General features: G+C 36.5%; 1 protein-coding gene across 1 annotated transcript in view; it reads left to right on the plus strand.

Moving 5' to 3' along the window:
* The window catches only part of LOC149800649 (lysM and putative peptidoglycan-binding domain-containing protein 3-like), a 32,467-nt gene extending 11,505 nt beyond the window's left edge, over positions 1-20,962 (plus strand). The window contains exon 2 of the mRNA XM_089954660.1: positions 6,052-20,962. Coding sequence (XP_089810786.1) covers positions 6,052-6,642 — 591 coding nt within the window. The 3' untranslated portion in view covers positions 6,643-20,962. The remainder of the gene's footprint in view (positions 1-6,051) is intronic.
* The last annotated feature ends 1,806 nt before the right edge of the window (positions 20,963-22,768 follow it).

The raw sequence follows: 22,768 nt of genomic DNA on the forward strand, positions 1-22,768 counted from the left end.
ATGCTATTTCTGTTCACAGTGTTTCATTGGTTGCCAGTAATTAGCACACACTTGCCTATTATTAAAATAAACCACTTATATGTTTGATATCCCTTGCTAAATATGCTTTCATTGTAAATTTCCACATAGAATGCTTACACATGTAAATGAACCTGCATGTGACTCAGTGATGCATAAACTACCTATTCGAGTTCAATGGTATATTTTCACTTCTCTTCACATAGCATACTAATGGGGGTATGGCAGATGGGGCAGTTGCCCCAGGCACAAGAGGTCTTGTGGCACCAAAACAGTGATGAAAAGCAGGAAAAGCCACCAACTGGCATTAAATTACAGAAAAATTGTTGGTAGCCAGGGCTCTGCCCTGGGCCCCATTGGGGGAGTTCACAACACTTCCACAAACCCTTCCTTGGCTCTGGCCCTTCATACCTTGTATTCTGGCATCTTGGGCCATCATCGTCACCCACAGTGCCATTTACCTTTAGTATGCTACTGTTTCTTCATGAAACATCTGTTTAATACAATTTTTCTGTTACTTCTTTTTCACATGGAATATGGCACATCTAGGAAGAAGTTGTAGTTGATGAAAATTGGTTGTACCACGCATTACACCTCAATCCAATTTACAGTTGATGAGTGTGTATGTGTGATTTGGATTTTTAGCATAGCTTTAAAACATTTTCAGTCATGTCTGCGGTGGGGCAGTTTATAGTGATGTCTAGCACTGGGGCATCATGCCACAGACATAGAGCATGATGTCCCACCCAGTCACATTATCGTGACACCAGGCTGACCAGTTCTAACACTAACCTATTAATGCTGAGTGCCTAGCAAGGTAGCTGTTAGTATGTTAGTATCATTTTTATAAGTCTTTGTTATGACTCTGCTGGGGTCCAAACCCACAACTTCCAGCATTGGAGGTGGATGCTCTAACATTTAAGCCACCAGAATGGTAAGCTGAGTTGATGAGTAAAATTTATCGTAAAGAAACACCAATTTCAAGTTTGTAAGACTGCAGTTTCTAAGAGTCTATGTAGATCCTATAAAAGCATCATATGTGCATGTCTGCTGACAATGCTCAGTTGCATTATTGACAAAACAATATTATGCTCCTAAATATGATCTACTGATATTGTCCGATCTAGTCAACAAAGACATGTTTTGCATCATGACATAAGATGTAAAAGACATATGGCAAATGAACTAATTGAAAGTTGAAATGGATATTGCATCCACATTGTTAATGGTTTACATATAAATACCTGCCAGCATTAAGCCTAAGGTGCAGATCAGGGGAAAGGTTGAGCTTTTTATCATTGCTATCAAATGGCATTGTTTTAGTTATTGTAACACTTTTATAAATTTTTTGTGAACATTGCAGTCCTAATCAGTGGTTAAATGTTTCGGACAGTGCCCAAACAGTTGTTTGAACAAGAAGGGTATTTTTAACTTACCAGAACACCCACAAAAATACTTCTTCAAATGCATTACCATGTCAGAATAAATTAGGATTGCATCCACCCATCCAACAAATATAATTGTGTCAGGTCTATTTTAGGAACAAAATACATTAAGGTCATCTGCATGCCAAGATGAAAGTTAGATGAGAGTGGTCTCCCCTGGGATTGTGGGATTGGTGCTAAATCATGTCATTTTGCTAGTGCTCATGAATGTTGTTATCCTATTTGAACCCAGAGATGCTGAATGGCCGTGCTGGATTAGCAAGCCCTTGAAAGAAAATGGTCCTCAGAATCAGTGATAGACATATTTGCTTGGATTAGAAGGCCCACCACTTTGAAAATGTGTGAGAAGTGGAGAGTTTTCTGCTAGTGGTGCAAACAGAAACAAAAATTTCTTATAAATGCCTCAGCTAGCTTCCATCTTTAGGCTCATGAAGGAGAAGCAGTACTCATCACAGTCGAGGGCTACCATTTCCACAATATCATGAAAGGTCTAGAGCTTCCTTAACTCTTGTATAAAATCTCCTTCCCAGCAGAAACAGTGAGATACATGCCTTGTTAATTGATCCAAACTATCTGCAATTCTGCAATGTTCCAAAGTATCAGAACCTGTGCACCTGGATTCTTTTTGTTGCTGTTAGATCTATAAGACATTTGACTGATATTAAGGACAACTTGTAGGGAAAATGTGATAAAAAGTTGCACAGTTGAAAAGAAAGAAATAAAGTCAGCTGCAAGGTGTGCAAAGTCGGGTGAATAGAGGTTCTGATATTTTGGGTTCAGTTTAACTTGTGATGGCCCTGCTCTCATTGCCATGATTCCTGCACTTACTCATGGGACATCTGTCCTTGGTCTTGATACCTCTAGATTTCTTGGACCTTTCACCTTGGGTGCATCTACAGAACAAAGAAAGGAGATTTGAGTGCTACCTAGAGCAAAATAAAATGTATCTGCTCAGAGGAGGAGGAGGGAGCTCTTGTTTTGTCTGGACACAAGCAGGAAAAGAACAGTATTTCAGCTCTGGCTCTGTCATCCTCAATGCTATGGGTTATCCTCTCTGTCATCCTCACTGCTATGGGTTATCCACTCTGTCATCCTCATTGCTCTGGATTATCCACTGTTATCCTCAATGCTATGAATTATCCACTGTCATCCTTAATGCTATGGGTTATCCACTCCATCCTCCTCAGTGGTATGGGTTATCCACTCTGTCATCCTTAATGCTATGGATTATCCACTCTGTCATCCTCAATGCTATGGGTTATCCACTCTGTCATTCTCAATGCTATGGCTTATCTACTGTCATCCTCAATGCTATGGGTTATCCACTTTGTCATCCTCAATGCTATGGGTTATCCACTTTGTCATCCTCAATGCTATGGATTATCCACTCTGTCATCCTCAGTGCTATAGGTTATCCACTCTGTCATCCTCAGTGCTATGGGTTATCCACTTTGTCATCCTCAATGCTATGGATTATCCACTCTGTCATCCTCAGTGCTATAGGTTATCCACTCTGTCATCCTCAATGCTGTGGGTTATCCACTCTGTCATCCTCAATGCTATTGGTTATCCACTCTGCTTTAAGAACATTTTTTTGGCACATGTTGGCTGTAAAGTTGGTTTTTGTTGTTTTAGTGTTTAACGCCATTTTTCAGCACACTATAGGCTATACATGGTGGCCAGTATTAATGGTGGAGGAAGAACCTGGGAAAACCCGGAAAGAACCACCAACCCACGAGAAGCTACTGGCAAGCTTTCTCACATACCGACATTGGCTGAATCCGAGACTCGAACCCACGCAGGCAGAGGTGAGATGGCAGTGATCCGTAACGGAGAGCGCTTTAGACCACTTGGCCACTCGGGGCCCCCTGTAAAGTTGGGGTTGTGACCAAATGAAATAGCATACAAACACAACTGCTTCCTGAATGACATCATCCAAGACTTGATTTGGAAGTTAGAGATGAGTTTATATATATTGTACATCAGAGACCTTATATAGGAAAGGGCTAAGTCTGGCTTGGTGTATTGTCTATGAAACTCACTACAATATCAGGTCATTAAGCAGATTAACAGCAAAAATAGATACTCAACTTCCGCTAAATTTGCAGGAGTAAAATGTTTTCTCCAGGACATGTCTGTGTATATGCCATTTATTAACCCTAGTGTGTATTTTGCACGATGCTCAAAGTTAAGACTGGAGACAGGGTCAACACTGGAGTATTAGGGGCGTAATTCCCTCCTCCTCCTCATATCTATTCTCTTAATATATTATGATGGCATGCCATTATGTTTCTTCAGTAATATTTATCTTATCATAATACAGTTACACCCTCCTGCACCCTCTTCATCATTACATCCCTGTAAGAACATGCACATTTGCTGAAGTAACTGAATTTATTGAATTTGGCAATAGTCCCTCTATCCAGGGGGAGACCACTATCATCTGACTTCCACCATGCCAATTAGGTAACATTTTAGCTGTTGCAAAACAAGCTGGATTAGGAAGATACATGTTGTGGATGTGCTCTTAACATATTGTGATTGGTAAGTAATATTGAAGAACATGTTTTACTCCCAAAACTGTTTTGATCATTATTTTTGTCCTATCAGACACAACTGCTAGTAGCTGATCTCAGTTAAATATGGCTAAGGTATCTTCCTTTTAGTTATGTGACCACCTTACAGTAACATGAACAAAACCATTGATTTTCAGAGATGAAATTTGTACTATCTAAAATAAAAATAACATTGCTTTAATTGCAATGGAATTAAAATGTAAGTGAACAGAAACAGACACAAATTGTTGTTGAAGTACAATTTAAATTGTGGCCAAGTGGTCTAAAGCACTCATTGTTATGGATCACTGCCATCTCACCTCTGTCTGCATGGGTTCAAGTCACGGGTTTGGCCTATGTTGGTATGTGAGAAAGCTTGCCAGTAGCTTCTCATGGGTCGGTGGTTCTTTCCGTGGTTTTTTCTCCACCATGAATACTGGCCACCTTGTATAGCCTATCTTATGCTGAAAAATGGCGTTAAACCCTACAACAACAACAACAACAACAATTTAAATTTTAAAGCATAAAATATTTTGGTACTAAACATACAATCATATTGATGGAAAATTATATTGACATGGGGTTTTCACCAGAAGACTTTTTATGGTCCTAATGAAAATGGTGCTTACCTCTTTTCCAAAATGCTAGTTGAGTGACCATCTTTAATCTTATCATTACATCTCCTGAACAAGAAGTAATATTGCCACGGGGCTTCCACCAGAAGACTTCTTATGATATCTAGTTGTGCCTGGAGAAAATGGTGCTGCCCAGACATCAAATATGGCTGCTGTAGTGGCCATCTCAAAAATCTTATCTCTGCTTCCCCTGAATCCTGAATGATTGGTTATATCAGCATTGGTTTTTCTTGAAAAGATGTCATATGATGTTCGTAAATGAAAATTGTACTGATCTGACTTCCAGTATGGTCACCACAATGACCATCTTGAAAATCTTGTTATAGCTATTTGTCCTAGAAGTTGTGTTTTCAACAAAAGACTTTTTATGATGTCTGGTTGGTCCAAAATGGAAATGAAACCAGTCCAATATCAGATATGGCCATCACTGTAGTCATCTTAAAAATCTTCTCATTGTTATTCCTTCAAAATTGAAAGTCATATATCAATGTGGGGTTACCAACTTCATATGATGTCTTGTTGATTCTAAATGGAAATGTTGCCAGTCTGTCAGCCTCAGCTCAAATTTGAAAATGTTTTCATTGCTGAAGAATTTCCTAGATCACTTCAACTTTCAGCAGTGAAAAGTAAGGATTAGTCTTGCCTTGATGTTCTGGAAATTTTTCTTTTTGGCCTGTAGAGGTCAGTCTCTTCAAGGTTCACATGTTTGAGATAGTGATAATATATCTTCAGGGTCAATTAGAATTTTACAGGGGGCAGGTAATTCTTCAAAAACACTCACCCTTAGCCTTTGAGGAAAATATTTGTATTGAGTATGGAATTGATAATTTTATGTACTTTAAGAGTCAGTTTATGGCTCATTTCATTGAATTTAATTTTTTTATATAGGCATTTGATGCCATGCTCAAGTTTTGGCCTGAACTCATTCTACATCTCTGTACATATCACATCCATACAAAACATGGGCTACATATGTTCCATAACCTGTTCAGGAAGTTTTACACTTTTCAAAATATAACATTGATCATTTCATTGAAATCAAGTGCTATCGGGTCACTAGAGTTACAACATGATCATGCCTTTGAAATTAACATTGCCTGAGGGAAAGGTTTTGGTTGGAAGAGCAAATTATGAATGTAGCGTGATGGTCTCTTAAGAAGGACTAAATTTGTTACTGTTCATTAGTAAAGTTTCCATCCTTGGTATATCCATATTTATGTGAAACGTCCAATTATTTTATGAGATAAGATTTTATTTGAGATGAAATAAATATAATTTTTTTAAGTACCTGTTATGTTCAGTCCTTTGCTTAAGAAGCTTGTACAGTTGGCTTTTAATTAAAACATATTCCAACATAATACTATGATTTTTTTTTCAATGTTTCATTTTTAATTACAGGTATTTGAACTGAAGAGGGTAAATAAGCTCATCCAGGACCAGGAATTCTATGCTCTTCGAAGAATAAAGGTTCCAGTAAAGAGGTATTCCTTCCTAACAGAATTTGTTGTAGAAAGTAAGTTAGGTCCTACAAGCTCTGACAGTGGATCTTTGCAAGAATATTCAAATGGTGCTGTGTGTAGAGAGAGTGGAAGTGAGGAGGAAGAGGGAGGGATGGCGTTTGCCAGGGACAGTTACGATTCTGATGCTTCAAATGATCTCAGTGATCCAGAAAAGCAACGCCTTCTTATTAGGACCCTGAGCACCAACAAATCGGTTCAAAGTCAGGGAAAGGAGATCCGAGAATTTCTGAAAAATAAGGATAATGACTTAGCTAAAATTCAAAACTCAACACGAAGCGATAGACATTCGCTGGACGAAGTCATATCTGTGTTAACAAATAAATCTATTCAGCCTCTTCCAGTTAAGAAAAAGATTGATGGTGCTGATTGTGGCATTCGATGGTGGAGCATTTCCTTAATGGCATTTCTATTATTTGTTCTTGTTGCAATATTGCTTGTTTTGTATTATACATTTTTCAAACATTCCTGATGTTAGTTTGTTGTTGAAATAATGTGTTGTCTCTTTTGCTCAGCTGGTCAGAGATGGAGGCAGCTAATGTGATATCACCGAGGCCATTGTTGTAAACATTAGGTATGTGTTAGATAACTGCTCAGGGCTTTCCAGAAACCCCCACCATGGCCTTAAAGATTGAATATATATATGTTTAGTAACTCACACTCGATGAGGTCCATAAACATCAACTGCTGCATGAGATGGCAAGTGAGACCCAGGGTTTTGGTTAACAGTTGGGGTGGGGGAGCAAGTGTTAGCAATTTTCAGGGATGTTTTCCCAGGTCTCTTTTGGGGTATTTAGTTTTCAATCTAATATGTTAGTCTGAGTGGCTTTTGCACACAGCATGTGCCTTCCTAAATGCTTTGAAAAAGACAAATAAATGAAAGTGCAAAGTGCCCAATCATTTGGCAACATTCTTTACAGAAATAGAAAATGTGGGGCCCAGTGGTCACTTCCAGATAAAAGTTAGGTCATTTAGAAACAGCAGGGGTTGCAGATACCATGACCTGTTTCTTATTATTCAAGAAATTTAAACGCATATTATTAGAGGTTCTTGTATTGTGGAGTGATTAATTACTGCAATAAATATTCACCATTCAAACATTTTGTGTTTTGAATCAGTCTTTGTAGAGTCACAGTGCAGTACAATTTTCTACAGTTTCCATGTCTATTACAGTAACTGTATCCACTGTTCTGATGATGGTTATTTTGGTTGACAAGGAAGTTGTATGAAAATATGCACACTAGTATGGCTGACTGTGGCTGAATCAAAGTATATAATACTGGAAAATTGAATATTCTAGAGATTAATAAATTACTGACCTGAACACATTGATCATTATCAGCCTATCCTGTTGTGAGCCTTAACCATTCCCTTTTTATAAAGGACTTATTTTAGAAATTTTGAGACAAAAATGGAGCAGCTTATTTGCTTAAGATTTTATAAATAACCATGTATCAGGTGCTCTCAGTTGGTACTCATGCTAATCAAAATCAACAAGACATTTCTGTCAGTCAATGAAACGTGCCTTATTCTTCAGGCAATAAGTCTTCTATTCAGTAAGCACTGGATGCAGTCATTTGAGTCTAAAATCAACAATATTATTTTATCCTTATTTTCTTGGGTCTGTTTTAAAAGATAGAAAAAAGGTCACTGGCAAAAGGGCATAGCCTAGAATAAACCCTAAATTGGGATAAGGGACGTACTATACAAAATTAATGGTCATATATTTTTGGCGAGGTGAGGGGGAGAGGGTTGATACCAGACTACACAAAATGTTGGGTTGCAGAGTATTAGTCAGGTCAGTTGGTAATAGGCAAACTAACAACTATTTAATTTATGGCCAGTTTCTTTTTAAAATAAGCACATTTAATTAAATTGATTCCAGATATCAGTGCACTGAATGCATTTTTGAGTAATAAAACTTTCATTAAATCAAGCTTTCATTTAACCAAGTTTGATCATGATTTTTAAATGTGAAGCAAATAGGAACTAATATTTAATTCATTTCCTTTTAGATAAATAAAAAGGGATTCACACGTGCCTTTTATTTTATAAGCCTGCTTGCAAGGTAATAGGGCCTGCTAAAATAGGGGAGCAGTGTATATAGAAATGTGAGGCATCATTCTTATATTCAGCAATATAAAAACTATGTAAAAAAAAAAGAACAGATTAAGAAATTTTGTAGGTGACTAACAAGAACAAATAATATAGCTGACATAATCTTTGAAATCATTATACTTTTAATTTTTCTGTTTGTTAATTTTAAAGTTTGGTTGGAAGTAATTACAGGCTTTAAAATCCCTGCAGTTTTTTACTGTTGCACCTCTTAACCACTGGATATATGGTTTATGGATCTTGGCACACAGACATATACACACTGTTGTTCTTGGCTAAGTGTGGTCCAAAATTGAAAACACTGCTCTGGAGTTAAGTGTAATTACCTTGTCTTAAATGTTGTTTAAAGACTTGAGGATGTAGAATGGCCCGATGCATCCTACTGTATTTTGTAAAATGTGACTAACTGAGACAATCTTTTTTCCCTAGAATGTGTCCCATTGTGATTTCCTAGCTGAGAAGGTCTTGGATGTTTTAAAGAACATTGTTCATGTAAATGCTGGGCTATGCATTTTGAGGGTTTTTCATTTTACCCAGCACTGTACAGCCAATGTTTGTTCACAAAAAATGAAGTTCTTCTGTTTTAAAGTGAAAATTAATCTAATGTTAATTTGCCCATTAGATTTATAAATAAATGGTCACGCATTCTGCCTTACTTACCAGACTCAAGAGCAAATAAACTTTTTTATTGCAAATTTATGCCAAAAACATGCATTTTGGACTCCAAAATGCTCCCTTCATAGGTAATTAATGTTTCATTGTAATAGATATTTTTCTTAAATGTGCAGTTCATATGCAGTTTATACAGTTTTAAGTTGTTTATTACAACTACAGAAGGGCCTTATAGAAAGAATCATGTTATAAGGAAGGGCCTTACAAAAGGAACCTTGTTATAAAGAAGGGCCTTACAAAAGGAACCATGTTATAAGGAAGGGCCTTATGAAAGGAACCATGTTATAATGAAGGACGTTATGAAAGGAACCTTGTAATAAGGAAGGGCCTTATGAAAGGAACCATGTTATAAGGAAGGGCCTTATGAAAGGATCCATGTTATAAGGAAGGGCCTTATAAAGGGAACCTTGTAATAAGGAAGGGCCTTATAAAAGGAACCATGTTATAAGGAAGGGCCTTACGAAAGGAACCATGTTATAATGAAGGACATTATGCTGAGAGAGTGCATTTATGTAAGAAGTCATGGGCATCTGTTCATGTCTGTCTGGACCTAATGCATATATGCATCACAGTGTATTGTGTATGTGTGTAGTTTTTTGTACGAACATCCTTCTTACATTTTGTTTTTATTAGGTAAATATAATGGCTTTTATCTACAGTGAGATGGCGGAAATCTCAGTATAAGGTGCTTTCTCTGTGATGATGCATTATTTCCCTGTTGCCTGAACATTCGCATGGCCATCATTTGCATGCTCATGTACTTTGTGGTTGGAGCCTTTTCATGGTCAAAAGAACCATTAAAATCATCAGTTAACTTTAATGGACAATTTCATGGAATTATACAAATTACAGTATTTTTTCCTTGATAATGCATTTCAGATTATTGACAAGTTAAGGAACATATTTCTTGCTCGTAAATGTTTTAAGCTGCAAAGATCAATTGGACTGTGATTTTTTCCAGCCCACATTTTAAGTATATAAATAGCAGTTTCTGTGATTGGTTTTATCTATTTTCACATGACTACAGTGTTATTTATGTTTAGGTTCCACTCTACAGTTTGCTGTTTTGCACAGGATTTGATTTTTCTTTTTAAATGAATCCCTTGTTATTCAGAACTCTATAACAAAGACTTTGTATATATTTTGTATTGTTAAAATAACTCTTAATTCTCTTTATTTTGATGAATAAGTGAAGTGCATAATTTGGGTTATAGAGGATGCATCCTAGCTTTTCTTCAGACGTTCATCTCTCAAAGTATGGCATGCTCTGCTTGATCATTTTTTTTACTTCCAGAGTTTAACTTGGATAAAACCAAATGATCACTTCTTTCATTTGCTTTATATTCTATAATTCATTTATTTCACTTTTGAAAGTTAAAATTGTCTACTCTGGTAAAATTCATTTTCCATGTAAGTACTAAAGGAAGTGTACTTTGGACTGAATCAAACTCTTTTATTAGGTACATTGGGGCAGCCGTTTCTTTTATCAAGTACATTGGTGCAGCTTTTTCGATCAGCTGGCTGTGTTAAGCAGCACATTTTTTCGGTGATAAATAACTTTCATTCACAGTTACATGAAAGTAGCACAGAGGTATGCCAACATTCTTTTCATTGTGCTTGGGGATATCTTCAGCTTATACCTGTCCTGCTTTCAGAAGTATTTGATAGCAGTAGAGTGGAACCAAATATACCTGTATCATAATTGAATATATATATGTAAAACGTGTAATAACACTTCATCACATTATGTTATCATGCAAAGAAAAGGTGTAATGACCAAAGCATCTAAATATATTTCAAAGTCATTTCACTATAATGTTCTGAGTTTTGGTCCAGTCACTATTTTACATACTGTAATACACAGAATCTTTGTGCTCCTGTCAAAATTAAATTTCTGAAACTTGATATGTAATTTGAGCCTTTCGTTGCATGCCAAGGCTCACAAAAGTTGAATTATTTGATGTGTCTTGTTAATTTCATTTGAAATGATCACTCATGTAAGATTCTCTGGTTATCTTGACTTGTCTTTTCCTCATAAAGTTGTGCTTCAAAAATCCCTTGAAATGGATAGTACAGTCCTAAAAGTCCCTTGATAAGGGTCATAAAATCCTGAAGTAAAGGTTGTACAATGTAAATAAAATCACTGTGACTCTTGACTCCAAACCTTTATTTTCAATGTAGTTTGAAAAATTCAAGATTACCATTGAGGAAATATGTATGTTACAGTAATTGTAAATTGAAAGTTTGACTTTGGGATAATTTTTGAATACCTTGAATACAGTCAAACCTGTCATAAGGGTCACCTTTGTATTAATGGCCACCTGGTCTATATTGTATTAGAAATAGAGGGAAAGTTTGAATAAATTTGTTAAATTAAACCCTTTTCCACTGGAATTTCAGAAGAGAAATTTATATGGTGAATACTTTGAATATGAAATTATGCTAATTGTTTGAAAAATGTTCTCAAAAAGGAATTTTAAATCTTTTAAGAATATAAATTGAAGACTTATTTAGAAGAAAATTTATTAAAGTATTAGAAGCAGCAACAACAATAATAATAATATAATAATAATGATAATAATAATTGGCATATTGTATATCTTCAAAAACCAAGTTTGCTTGTTAAACCAACATTCAGAGATCACTTGTGTTGAGAGGTCAGTGGCTTTCCCATTGATGGCTTCTAAAGACAGGTGTGACTGTTCTGCAGTTTATGAAACTAAAAATGATGCATAACAAATATTCATGTACATTTGCATACTATCGTGAAGAAAAATGTTATTGTGGTTGAAGCATTACACTTGTATTTTTCATGTTTTACCATGTTCAATTTTTTTTCAGTGTTGTTGTTTTTGATATTCATTGACAAGAATCTCCAAACATAGTGGGTGATGCACTGATAACATTTTTTTTTATCTGGTGTCCTTTAAATTCCTGATCCACATACTTTTAGTAATCTTTAAATTGCTGATCCACATACTTTTAGTAATCTTTAAATTCCTGATCCACATCCTTTAATCTTTATATTCCTGATTCACTTTTAGTAGCCTTTAAATTCCTGATCCACTTTCAGTAGGCTTTAAATTCCTGATCCACATACTTTTGGTAGTTTGTAAATTTCTGATCCACTTTTAGTAACCTTTAAATTCCTGATCCACATACTTTTAGTAGCTTGTAAATTCCTGATCCACTGTTAGTAACCTTTAAATTCCTGATACACTATTTGTAACCTTTACATTCCTGATCCACTTAGTTTTAGCAGCCTTTAAAATGAAAGACTATATTTTGTATTGAGGGAGTTAACATTAGAATAAAAATTTCTGAATGATTTTTACTTTAATAGAATTAATACAATACCTACTACAGTTGCATTGCTTTCCTTTTCCAAGACTCCAGGTCCCTGGTGCAAGCTAAATATTCCCTCCTCCGATTAGTATTGGAAGGCCAGAATTGAGATGAACATGATACCAGTCTGAGTCCTTAGTCATAGCCAAGATACAAAGTATATTTCTCTTTTTCCATTGGACTATTTGTGTAGTACATCCCTCATTTATATTCATGTTCGTTGTCATCTTGTAATGTCTTCTAGGCCAATCATATACCTTTTTGTGTTAAATGTATGTTTATCTCCACAGTCCTTGCTTTATTTGAGTTTTTTCTATGTTAATTTTAAAACATTTTGTCCCCTTTTTAGTTCTACCACCAAGGTAATTCTTGTCCATCCCATTTGGGTTCTTGGATGTCATGTTTTCTGATTTTCTCTCTTTTAATGGGACCGCTCTGGTGGCCTTGTGGTTAGTGTCTGTCTCAGATGCAGGAGGGCACGGGTTCGAACCCTGGCAGAGTCATACCAAAGACATATAAAAATGGTATTAACAGGTGCCTTGCTAGGCATTCAGTATTAAGAGGTTAGTGTTCGGACTGGTTGGCCTGGTGTCAGGATAATGTGACTGGGTGGGACATCATGCTATGTGTCTACGGCATGATGCCCCAGTGCTAGACATCACTATAAACTGCCACACTGCAGGCATTGTAGCAATATGACTGAAAAATTGTTAAAAGCTATGTTAATAATCCAAATCTCATACACACACAGAAATGTAATCTGCAAGGTTCATAGATTGCCCAAAGGCCACAGATCCCAGATGTTCATTATGAAGTTGTCAGTGCCAGTGAGTGATTGATCTTGGCCCATCACAAAGGAAAATAATGCCTGAGGGTAGGTTCCAGGTTAGGGGCAAGCAGCACCCTCTTAAAGTTGGTTTCCTCTGACAGAGGTACCTTCCCATGAGAAAATCTCACCTTTCCAAGAGGAAAGAGCTGCAATTTTGCTCTGATAGAATCTCGAGTGAGTATGTCTATTAGATATGTCACCAGATTGTTCATTGGCCAGGCATTGATCTCACTTGTCATTGGGTTTTGATTATTGGTCTGGCACATGGGAATCAGGTTAATAATCTCCCTCCCCAATCCCTTTGTTACTACTTGATCTAACACCAATTGGGACAGAGAGTTAGGTTGTACTTGCAGGGCTAGGGCTAGGGATTAGATTGGCACACACCCCCCACTGGGTAATGAGTTTTTAATTACCCCCCTTCCCCAACTTCATGGATGCTCCTACCTTGGTTTAAAAGTATGGCAGACATGACAGGTCATGGACCTGCACCATCAATCACCCATTGATTTTTCCAACAAAGGGGGGGGGGGGCTGACACTCTCCTTTTAGATGGTTGAGAAGGGATCAGCAGTCAAGGCAGTTAGTAGGGTTAGACACATCGCTTCCTATGAGCACTTATGGGAGAACAGAAACCCGATTTTGATGCTTCCCTCTCGAGAGAAATGCTTGGAAGGACAGTCCTGTCTTGCCTTGGGAGCAGGCTCAGAAAAGTGATGCCCTTTCCATCATGGTGGACTGAAATGAGTTCCCAGAATAACCCTGGCAAACATTTCCTTCCCCTGTTCCTTCCCACATGTCTGATGAGGTGTTGGAAGAGGACGTTTGAACAGTCGATAAGGCAGTGAACTAAGTTTACCACTTTTCCCAGACTTGTATCGTAAGCCATCTGGCACTGTGGACAAGAAGATTCTCCAGTTTGGAGGCAATTTCTAGGGCCTTCTTTCGTTCAGATGTTCTGCTGCTCCTGCAATCTGTGATAGTCAGGGAGCTTACAAGTCTTCTCAGAGCCAGGAGTTCACCCTGCAGCAGAAGGTATGGTCTGTCCCCAATCTGTGCTTGAGCATCTGGTCTCTGCTTCAACTATTGAATTCATTCACTAGCTTGACTCTTTAAGACTAAGACCCCCCCCTCCCCTCCTTGGACTATGGCACATCCCAAGTGGGGATATTGGCTAGGGCCTAGACGTACCTCACAGTAAAAGTCTTGGAGGCCATGGAGCATAAGGCCTGTATCCTGGGGATGATCACCTCACATGCCGATCTCTTTTCAGTAGATTCCTGCAGTCACATGAAGGAGGAATCATTGTCCTCAGGGGCACTTAAGTTTCACTTCTGCTGGGATACTGCCTAGGAGATGTCTAAGGTCTTGCTGGTCTTTATGGGTTGTACTACTTGAGGCAGAGACACTCTTTGGAGGTCTCTTCCTCTCTGTATCATCACAAAATTTTAGGGACCAAGCAGTGAATCTGGGTCTGTTGAATTCGACCAAGAAGCACAACCACCCTGACCACCCTATGGGATCTTCTTCCAAGTTTTTCAAGCAGGTGCAACCACAACAGTCTCATAAGCAGCATTAGTTCAGAGCTCCATCCTGTGTGTCATTTACTAGGTGAGACTATCAGAGGCCAAAGGACCTTCTCCTTCCCCAAAAGAGGGAGGGGTGGGCCCCAGGTTGTTGCACCCTCTTTTCTGCAGCATTTTCCTCTTCCCAGCATTCTGGTGGGTGCTTATCTAACCCTCTTTTCAGGGTTTTGGTCAGGCATCATGGACATAGACCCCCATATTGTTTCACCAGTCCAAATTTGCTTAGTTAAAGAGTACACATCCTTCTGTGAAAGAGTGCAGGATAGAAAACAAATAAATTCCAGCTTTCTATTCATTCTTGTGTTGAAAAAAGGCAGAAGGTTTTCACTCATAATTGACCTTTGCACTTGAAACAGATTTATGGAGGTAGAATGCTTCCAGTTGGAGACTACCACCTTGTTCAGAAATGCCATAATGCCCTGCAACTGGGTGATCTATAGAGATCTTCAGGATGTGTACCTTTACATCTCCATCTTTCCACCACACAGAAAATACCTCTTGTTTTGTCTCAACCCTGGTATGTATTTCAATTTCAAGCTCTTCGGTATGGCCTTACCTCTGCCTCAAGCGTCTTTACCAGGGTAATTGGGTAATAGCAGCCCATTTGAGGCTTTTAGGGATCTCCATCCTCCAGTATTTTGATGACTGTTTTGATGCACAATGTCCACCGAGATTCTCTTCTGAAGGCTCTGTTCCTCTGTTGATCATTGGTGACTTGTCTTAGTTTTATCCCCAACCAAGAGAAGTAGGATCTCATCCCTTCTCAGGACTTCATGTATGCTGGGATGAATTTCCTAACAAGCCTTGGAAGGGTTCACATTCCACTGAATACGACAGACCGAATCCTGTCGCCTATGGGTCCCATGTTCTTCATTGGGTTTTCCTGCACTCTTCCTGCACCATTAATACTAGCCATCATGTATTGCCTGTCATGTATTTAAAAATGGCATTAAGTCCATAACAGCAAACAACCAAATTCTTTCACTCTTAACAGGTCTTCTGTACAAAACCTTGTTGTTGACTTACCATTAGCTCTCTCTTCTGGGGAATACTGAATGCGGCCACAGAATTAGTTTCCTTTTGGAGACATGTCTGTCCCATTTCCTAAGCTAGCAAACTGATGGTGGTACAATGACCCAATCAGCTCAGAGCCCTCCAGGATCTGGCTTTTACCACCACCTGTGTTGCTGGCTAAATTGGGACTGGTTTCTGACTGGATTCCCAATTCACACCCCTGAACCCTACTCCTTTCTGTACACTGATGTATCAGATTCAAGAAAGGTAGTTACATAAAGAACATGAAAATGTAGGCATTGTTTCTAGACATACACAAATGTTTCACTCTCATAATGCATCTTTATGTTATTGTTGGCTCAAAACACATTTCAGGGAAGTAATTATTTACCTTCTCTTTTTGTGGAAATCTGAAACCTTCTGTAATGAGCAGCTACAGAGAAGATAAATCTCCAACTCTGCCATGTTCCAGCAAAATGAATATTCAGGCAGACAGCCTGTCTAGATGGGGACTTAATGATATACGCACCAGATAGAGCAGATTCAGTTTTTGAACTGTGATGGAGACCCTTAGTGGACTTCTTTGCTATGCGACTGAACAACAGTTCCGTCTTTATGTGTCCAGTACCAAATCAGAGGACCTGGTTATTGGACACTTTCATTTGATAGTGGTATCAACTGTACACATATGCCTTCCCATCTTTCAAAGTATTTTCACAGGTGCTCAACCAAGTCAGGATTGCCACTTCTCTGCTCCTCCTGATAGCCCCAATTTGGCCACAATGGTCATAGCTCATTGACCTACTTGACCTTTTGGTAGACAAGCCCAAGAGATTAAAACACAGTGGACCAGCTGTTGCAGCATATTGTCAGGGCAGACAAGAAGGGCACATGACTACAAGTCAATATATCATGAGGGGAATCTGGAAACTGCTCAGGTTAACACCAATACATCATTTTGGAGATCTTGAAACAGTATGTGTGAACTTTCATGCAATTTTAGCTGCATGAGATAATCTTTAACCTTTGGTACTGGCTAGAAACTGAGTGAAAATTTTCAAAGTAAAAATTGAACCAGAAATTTTATGAAGTATTATATCTGAGAGTTGCACAGTGTTTTTGAGCTGGAAATTTTCTCTATTGGACACATTTCCTTCATCTTTGGGTTTTATGAGGGTAGTTGTGTCACATGTGACCAGTACCTTGACTTTTTCGGGAATGAGAGAAATCTTTTAGAAGTAAAGATGGAAAGAGCCTTGATAATCTCCTTTTTATTTCAAGATGTGGAACCCTTGCTATTTTATTTATGGAGAGATGCCTCATTCCTATGGCCTGACATGTACATGATATGCCCTATTTTGAATCCAGTCATTTACCCGGTAGTACTTGAATTGTGGACATTTTGGTAATACTATAATTGGGATGAAGCAGATGAAGTTTATTTTCCCATAAAATTCTACTTTTTAATCAATTCTATTCACAAAAAAAATTGAATACATTAATGCTAATTTTAAATTTATTTTGCATTTTTTCTTTAAGCAAAACACCCATTTGATTTAAATCAGTTTCCTTGATTTTGTATCTTGGAAACTTTGTATAGTAATTGTCTCTGACTAAATATAGCAGCATGGAAATGTATATACTAAATGTCCCTAACTAAATATTGCAACATGGAAATGTGTATACTAAATGTCCTTGACTAAATAAACATGGAACAATTGTATACTAAATATCCCTGACTAAATATAGAGACATGGAAAAGCAGTAGTTCATGTAAGGTTTTTTTCTAGTCACATGATTTAATTGTTTAGCCAATCCAAGTGCTTGTCGGGAATGCTTGATTAGTTTTGTATATGTATCTACATTTATTCCAATAATAGGTTCCATGTTCATGCCCAGTTTATATGAGGGCACATGTTATACTAAGGTCCTTTATGGTGAGGGACCACTGTACAGAGGGTGATGGGTAAAAAAATGCAATTCACCTGTGTTTTTATATGTAAATCTACACCAAAGAGTATTTGCTCATGTATAATACACCAACCACATATAGATCCAGATCAGGGTCACATTAAGTACAAATATAACTTTTTAGGTCACTTAGGTCAAGTAGGTCCTATTACACCTCTAAACAAATGTGCATTATTATTGTCTGTTATTTTTCATACATTACTTTTGTGTTTGTATGAAAAATAGTTTTTCTGAAGACTTTCGTGTACATGTTTGTTCAATGCCTATAGGAATACAAGTTTTCTGTACAGAAATGAAAGGACAGAATTAATTATGATAATGTAATAAAAATACCATGAATGGCACATTTTAAAGCTGCCCCATGTTTAATAGTCCTCTATGCTGGCATTAGTGTGGTATGGTTGATTTAGGAGAAATGTTACATGTATTATACTGTCATGAACTAAACTTAATGTGCAGAAAGCATCATTTTCTTATCAAACTTACAACGAGCATGACAATTACATTGAGTGCAAGCCATTCACAAAAATTAGTCAAAGAATGTTGTGCAGAAACCATTTTTCTTTTCACTCAGTGACCTTGGCAACAAAATGAATAGCATTCTGCCTTATTAGATATGTTTGTGTATGAAGTAATATTGACTTGTGTTGTGATACTGTATTGAGTAAAGCTTGTAAGTGAAAGCATAGACTGGCCTCCCAGCCATTCCCATACCTATATATAGCATAAACCCTTATAAAATTCATGTACTCTTTTGATTCTCCCTTTCTTTTTTCTAAAATTCCAATAATATCCTTGTGTTTCTATAGAAGTACATGCCAATTTTTAAAAACGTTTTCCCAATAAATGTATTTTCAAAAGGACATTGAATGTTTTGTTATGATGGATATTATTAATACACGTGTGTTTGAGTTCCCGATGATGTTTCAATTATTATTTCAGTGCATTATGTTATTATATTGGCAAATTTGTGTCTTCCAGTAATTATAAATGTGTCATTAGTAATATATTTATAATATATATGACGATAGTTTTTCCCTTATATTTTTGAGAGCCAATGCCCAATGAAATCTCTTTAATTTTTACAAATATGGCTTGGAGGCCTTTTTTTTTTTCTTCTTCTGAGGAAGTGATTCATGGTGGTATTTGCAATTTTGATTTTGAAGTTTTATTGAGAATAGTATTTGTGAATTTTAAAGTAAAAATAGTATATATTTTCCTGTATATATTTTACAATACATACCGGTAGTGTTCATATATGTACATAATTATAAATTATATTATTTGTGATATGCTGATGTGTTAAAATACCATGTCCTATTGCATATCTGTGAAAATGTCATTACAAGATGAAAAGTCACAAATGGTCTAGAATAGAATAATAAAATTTGCTCATCAATATTTTATATTTGTTTTGTTTTGATTGCACTCTTTTACTATAATGGAATTCATGAATTCACATACAACAGTGGCTCAGAAATTGGACAACAACAGTTTTGTCATCAAAATGTGCAAAGGAGGTCACAGATACCTATTATGCACTTTGAAAATCCACTTCTAATATTATCCCAGCCCAATAAAATTTGGTGGGGGGCATAAAAATTGATTCTGTCAGTCCATCCATCTGTCACTCTTGTTAATAGAGCACAACTCCAAAACCCATCAAGTTGTCTTGGTGAAACTTGGTACACATATTAGGCTAGTGGTCCAGATTGGTACACATATTAGGCTAGTGGTCTAGATTGGTACACATATTAGACTAGTGGTTCAGAGTGGGGCACTTTTTAGGCTAGTGGTCCACATTGGTGCACTTATTAAATTTGTGGTCCAGATTGGTACACTTATTGGATTAATGGTCCAGATTTGTACACCTATTAGACTAGATGTCCAATAGTTACACATTAAACTAGTAGTCCAGATTAGTACAATATTAGACTAGTGGTCCAGATTGGTACTTATTAGACTAGCAGTCCAGATTTTAACACATATATATTAGACTATTGGTCCAGATTTGTACAATATTAGACTAGGGGTCCAGATTGGTACACTTATTAGACTAGCGGTCCAGATTTGTACACATATTGGACTATTGGTCCAGACTGGTACACTTATTAGATTGTCCAGATTTGTACACATTTTAGACTATAGGTCCAGATTGGTACACATATCAGAACTGTAGTCCAGATTGGTACACATATTAGACTAACTGTCCAGATTGGTACACTTATTAGGCTAGTGCTCCAGATTGGTACACATATTATACTAGTGGTCCAGATTCATACACTTATTAGGCTAGTGCTCCAGATTGGTACACATATTATACTAGTTGTCCAGATTGGTCACTTATTATGTAAGTGGTCCAGATTCGTACACTTATTAGGCTAGTGGTTAGATTGGTATAGCACTTGTCCTTTTACCTCTGTGTGAAACATCACATGCAGTGATATCAGTTTCTAAAAACAGCCATTCTGACAAGGCGAACCGACATAATGGCACTCAGTTTCTTTTTTCAGTATTATTGTTCTTACCGAAAACAATGTTCCAGGCCTTAAATTTGTTCATTTTTGAATATAGATGTGCATTCCAATATTTAGGTACATAATTGGTGGTTAAGTATGCAGACTGTATGAATCATAAAATCAAATTCGATAAATCTTTATATAACAGTATAATACACAAATTGCTTGCAATTTCATCACCGATAGATATATCCTGAATATTTTGAGATGAAAATTCCAAAGGAACTGCTGCCCCCCCCCACCTTAAATAATGTTGATGAAGTATTCCTATATGCGATTCGTGTTTTAGCATATAAATTGAGAGGGGTGTATGTAGGAAAGTGACTATTATATTTTGTTAGCTCATAAAATTACATTCTGCTTAGTTGATGTGATATTTTGCATGTAGAATCTAAAAAAGTTGCGTATATATTCAATAAATGTAAAAACAATGTATCAATGTTTCTTTAGGTTTTTTTTGCTTTCTTTTTTTATTTTTTTATTATTATGCATTAGTGATTTTATTACCCATTTCTGATTCTGATGTGTTAATCCATAACAAAGTTAAGAAATGAGGAGATAAAATTTATATGTTTATTTCAATGTCTGTTATACAAACAAATCGTAATTTTGAATGACAGTTTAGAACATAAGAATGCATTATGTTCATTAGAGTTATGGTGTTGAAAAGAGCAGTACTGATTGATTATACTTATACTATGTGAATAATACATTTTCTTAATTAAAAGAAATATACAATTGCATTTTGTCGGGAAGTATAACTGTATGCATGTAATGATGGAAACAGCAGTACAAAAACTGCTGTCCCTAATGACGACAGGTACCCTTAAAATGATACATATTGTACACACACAAGCTAACTGAAAATGAAACAAAGTAGATATAAATAAATATTATTGGTTTCAACGCATTCATTTGGGACACATACACACACACATATATATAGTTGTTGTTGTAGGGTTTAACGCCATTTTTCAGCACACGATAGGCTATGCATTAATGGTGGAGGAAGAACCCGGGAAGAACCACCGACCCATGAGAAGCTACTGGCAAGCTTTCTCACATATCCACACTGGCCAAATCCTGGACTCAAACCCATGCAGACAGAGGTGAGATGGCAGCGATCCGTAATGGAGAGCGCTTTAGACCACTCGGCCACTCAGGGCCCCCTATATATATATATATATATATATATATATATATATATATATATATATATATATATATATATATATATATATATATTCCTTTAAATTTAATGTGTACATAAATGAGTTTTACTCAACGTAGATTTGAAAACAATACAAAAGGAGGTTGATTATAGTTGAATATATCAAAACATTACATAGTGAGGGAAGTTAAAATAAAAACAACTTTTTTTGTTGCCTAGATGTCATGAATGACTACATGTTACTAAGTGTCTCTCGGTTCTTTGTCCAAAAACGACATGGTGGCAGCCAGACACAGTGATGTCATGGTCTATTTTTAGGACAAGGTAGATTTAAGTACAAGTGCCATACATACTAGGGTAGTCTATATTGGTACACATTAGAACTGTGATCCAGATTCATACACATATTATATTAGTGGTCCAGATGTGCAATTTTCTATTTAAAATTCTTGAATTTCAATACTAATGTTTTTGTCCATTTGTCTATCCATCTAGCCATTATCCACACTGTAATTTCTGGAGCAAAATTCAAATACCATTTAAGAGATCTCTGAAATATGGTATACTTATTAGTACAGATGTGCCTTTCACCATGCACAATTTTTCTTTCCATTATTTTGAATGTTTTCATGTGTTTGTCTCTTCATCCATCCATCCATCATTCACATTTTTTTTTGCATTGTTACAAGTCTACGCTCTTACAAAATGTAACAGAAGAAAGTGAAGACAAAAAGCTTTCTAAAATTTAACAAATAATTTATTTCCCTAGAATATCAAGTGAAAAATGAGAAAAAAGAACTTACAGTTTTATGAATCTAATCCAAAAATAATCCAAGAATTAAGAAATAGAAGTCCTAGTAATAAAAAGTCCTGAATGAGACTGAGTTTGAATCCCAATGAAATCCAAAAATGGAAGACAAATGACGTCTGTTGTAACCTGCAAAGTGCTGTTATGTCAACAGTTTCTAGTTGACTCATAGGAAATATTATTCCAGTTTTTAATTCAGTATAACTTCCAATAAATGTTTTCATCCAAGAATTTTGTAGGAGCACTTATGTATTTCCAGGGAAAAGAATCACTTAAATTCAAAAATAATTTGAGGAAAATTTAATAATTAGCCCAAACTGGACACAACATAAAACAACTTGACTTTTCAAGTGTTAAGGCACAACTGAACAATCTCTATAAAGACAACAGTTATACACAAGTTTAAGATGCAAAACAGATTCCTGGATGTGGTCAACCTTCTAGAAAAATTAGAAGTTTGGTACATGCTCTTTGTCACGTAATCCGGGTATGGCCTTGATTCCACTTAATGATTCTAACTCTAAGAAAGAATTTTTTTAAAATTTCAAAAAGTCATTTACCAAAAGTA

The sequence above is a fragment of the Sinohyriopsis cumingii genome, chromosome 4 (genome assembly GCF_028554795.1).
Source record: "Sinohyriopsis cumingii isolate HCF-2022 chromosome 4, ASM2855479v2, whole genome shotgun sequence".
NCBI lineage: Eukaryota > Metazoa > Mollusca > Bivalvia > Unionida > Unionidae > Sinohyriopsis > Sinohyriopsis cumingii.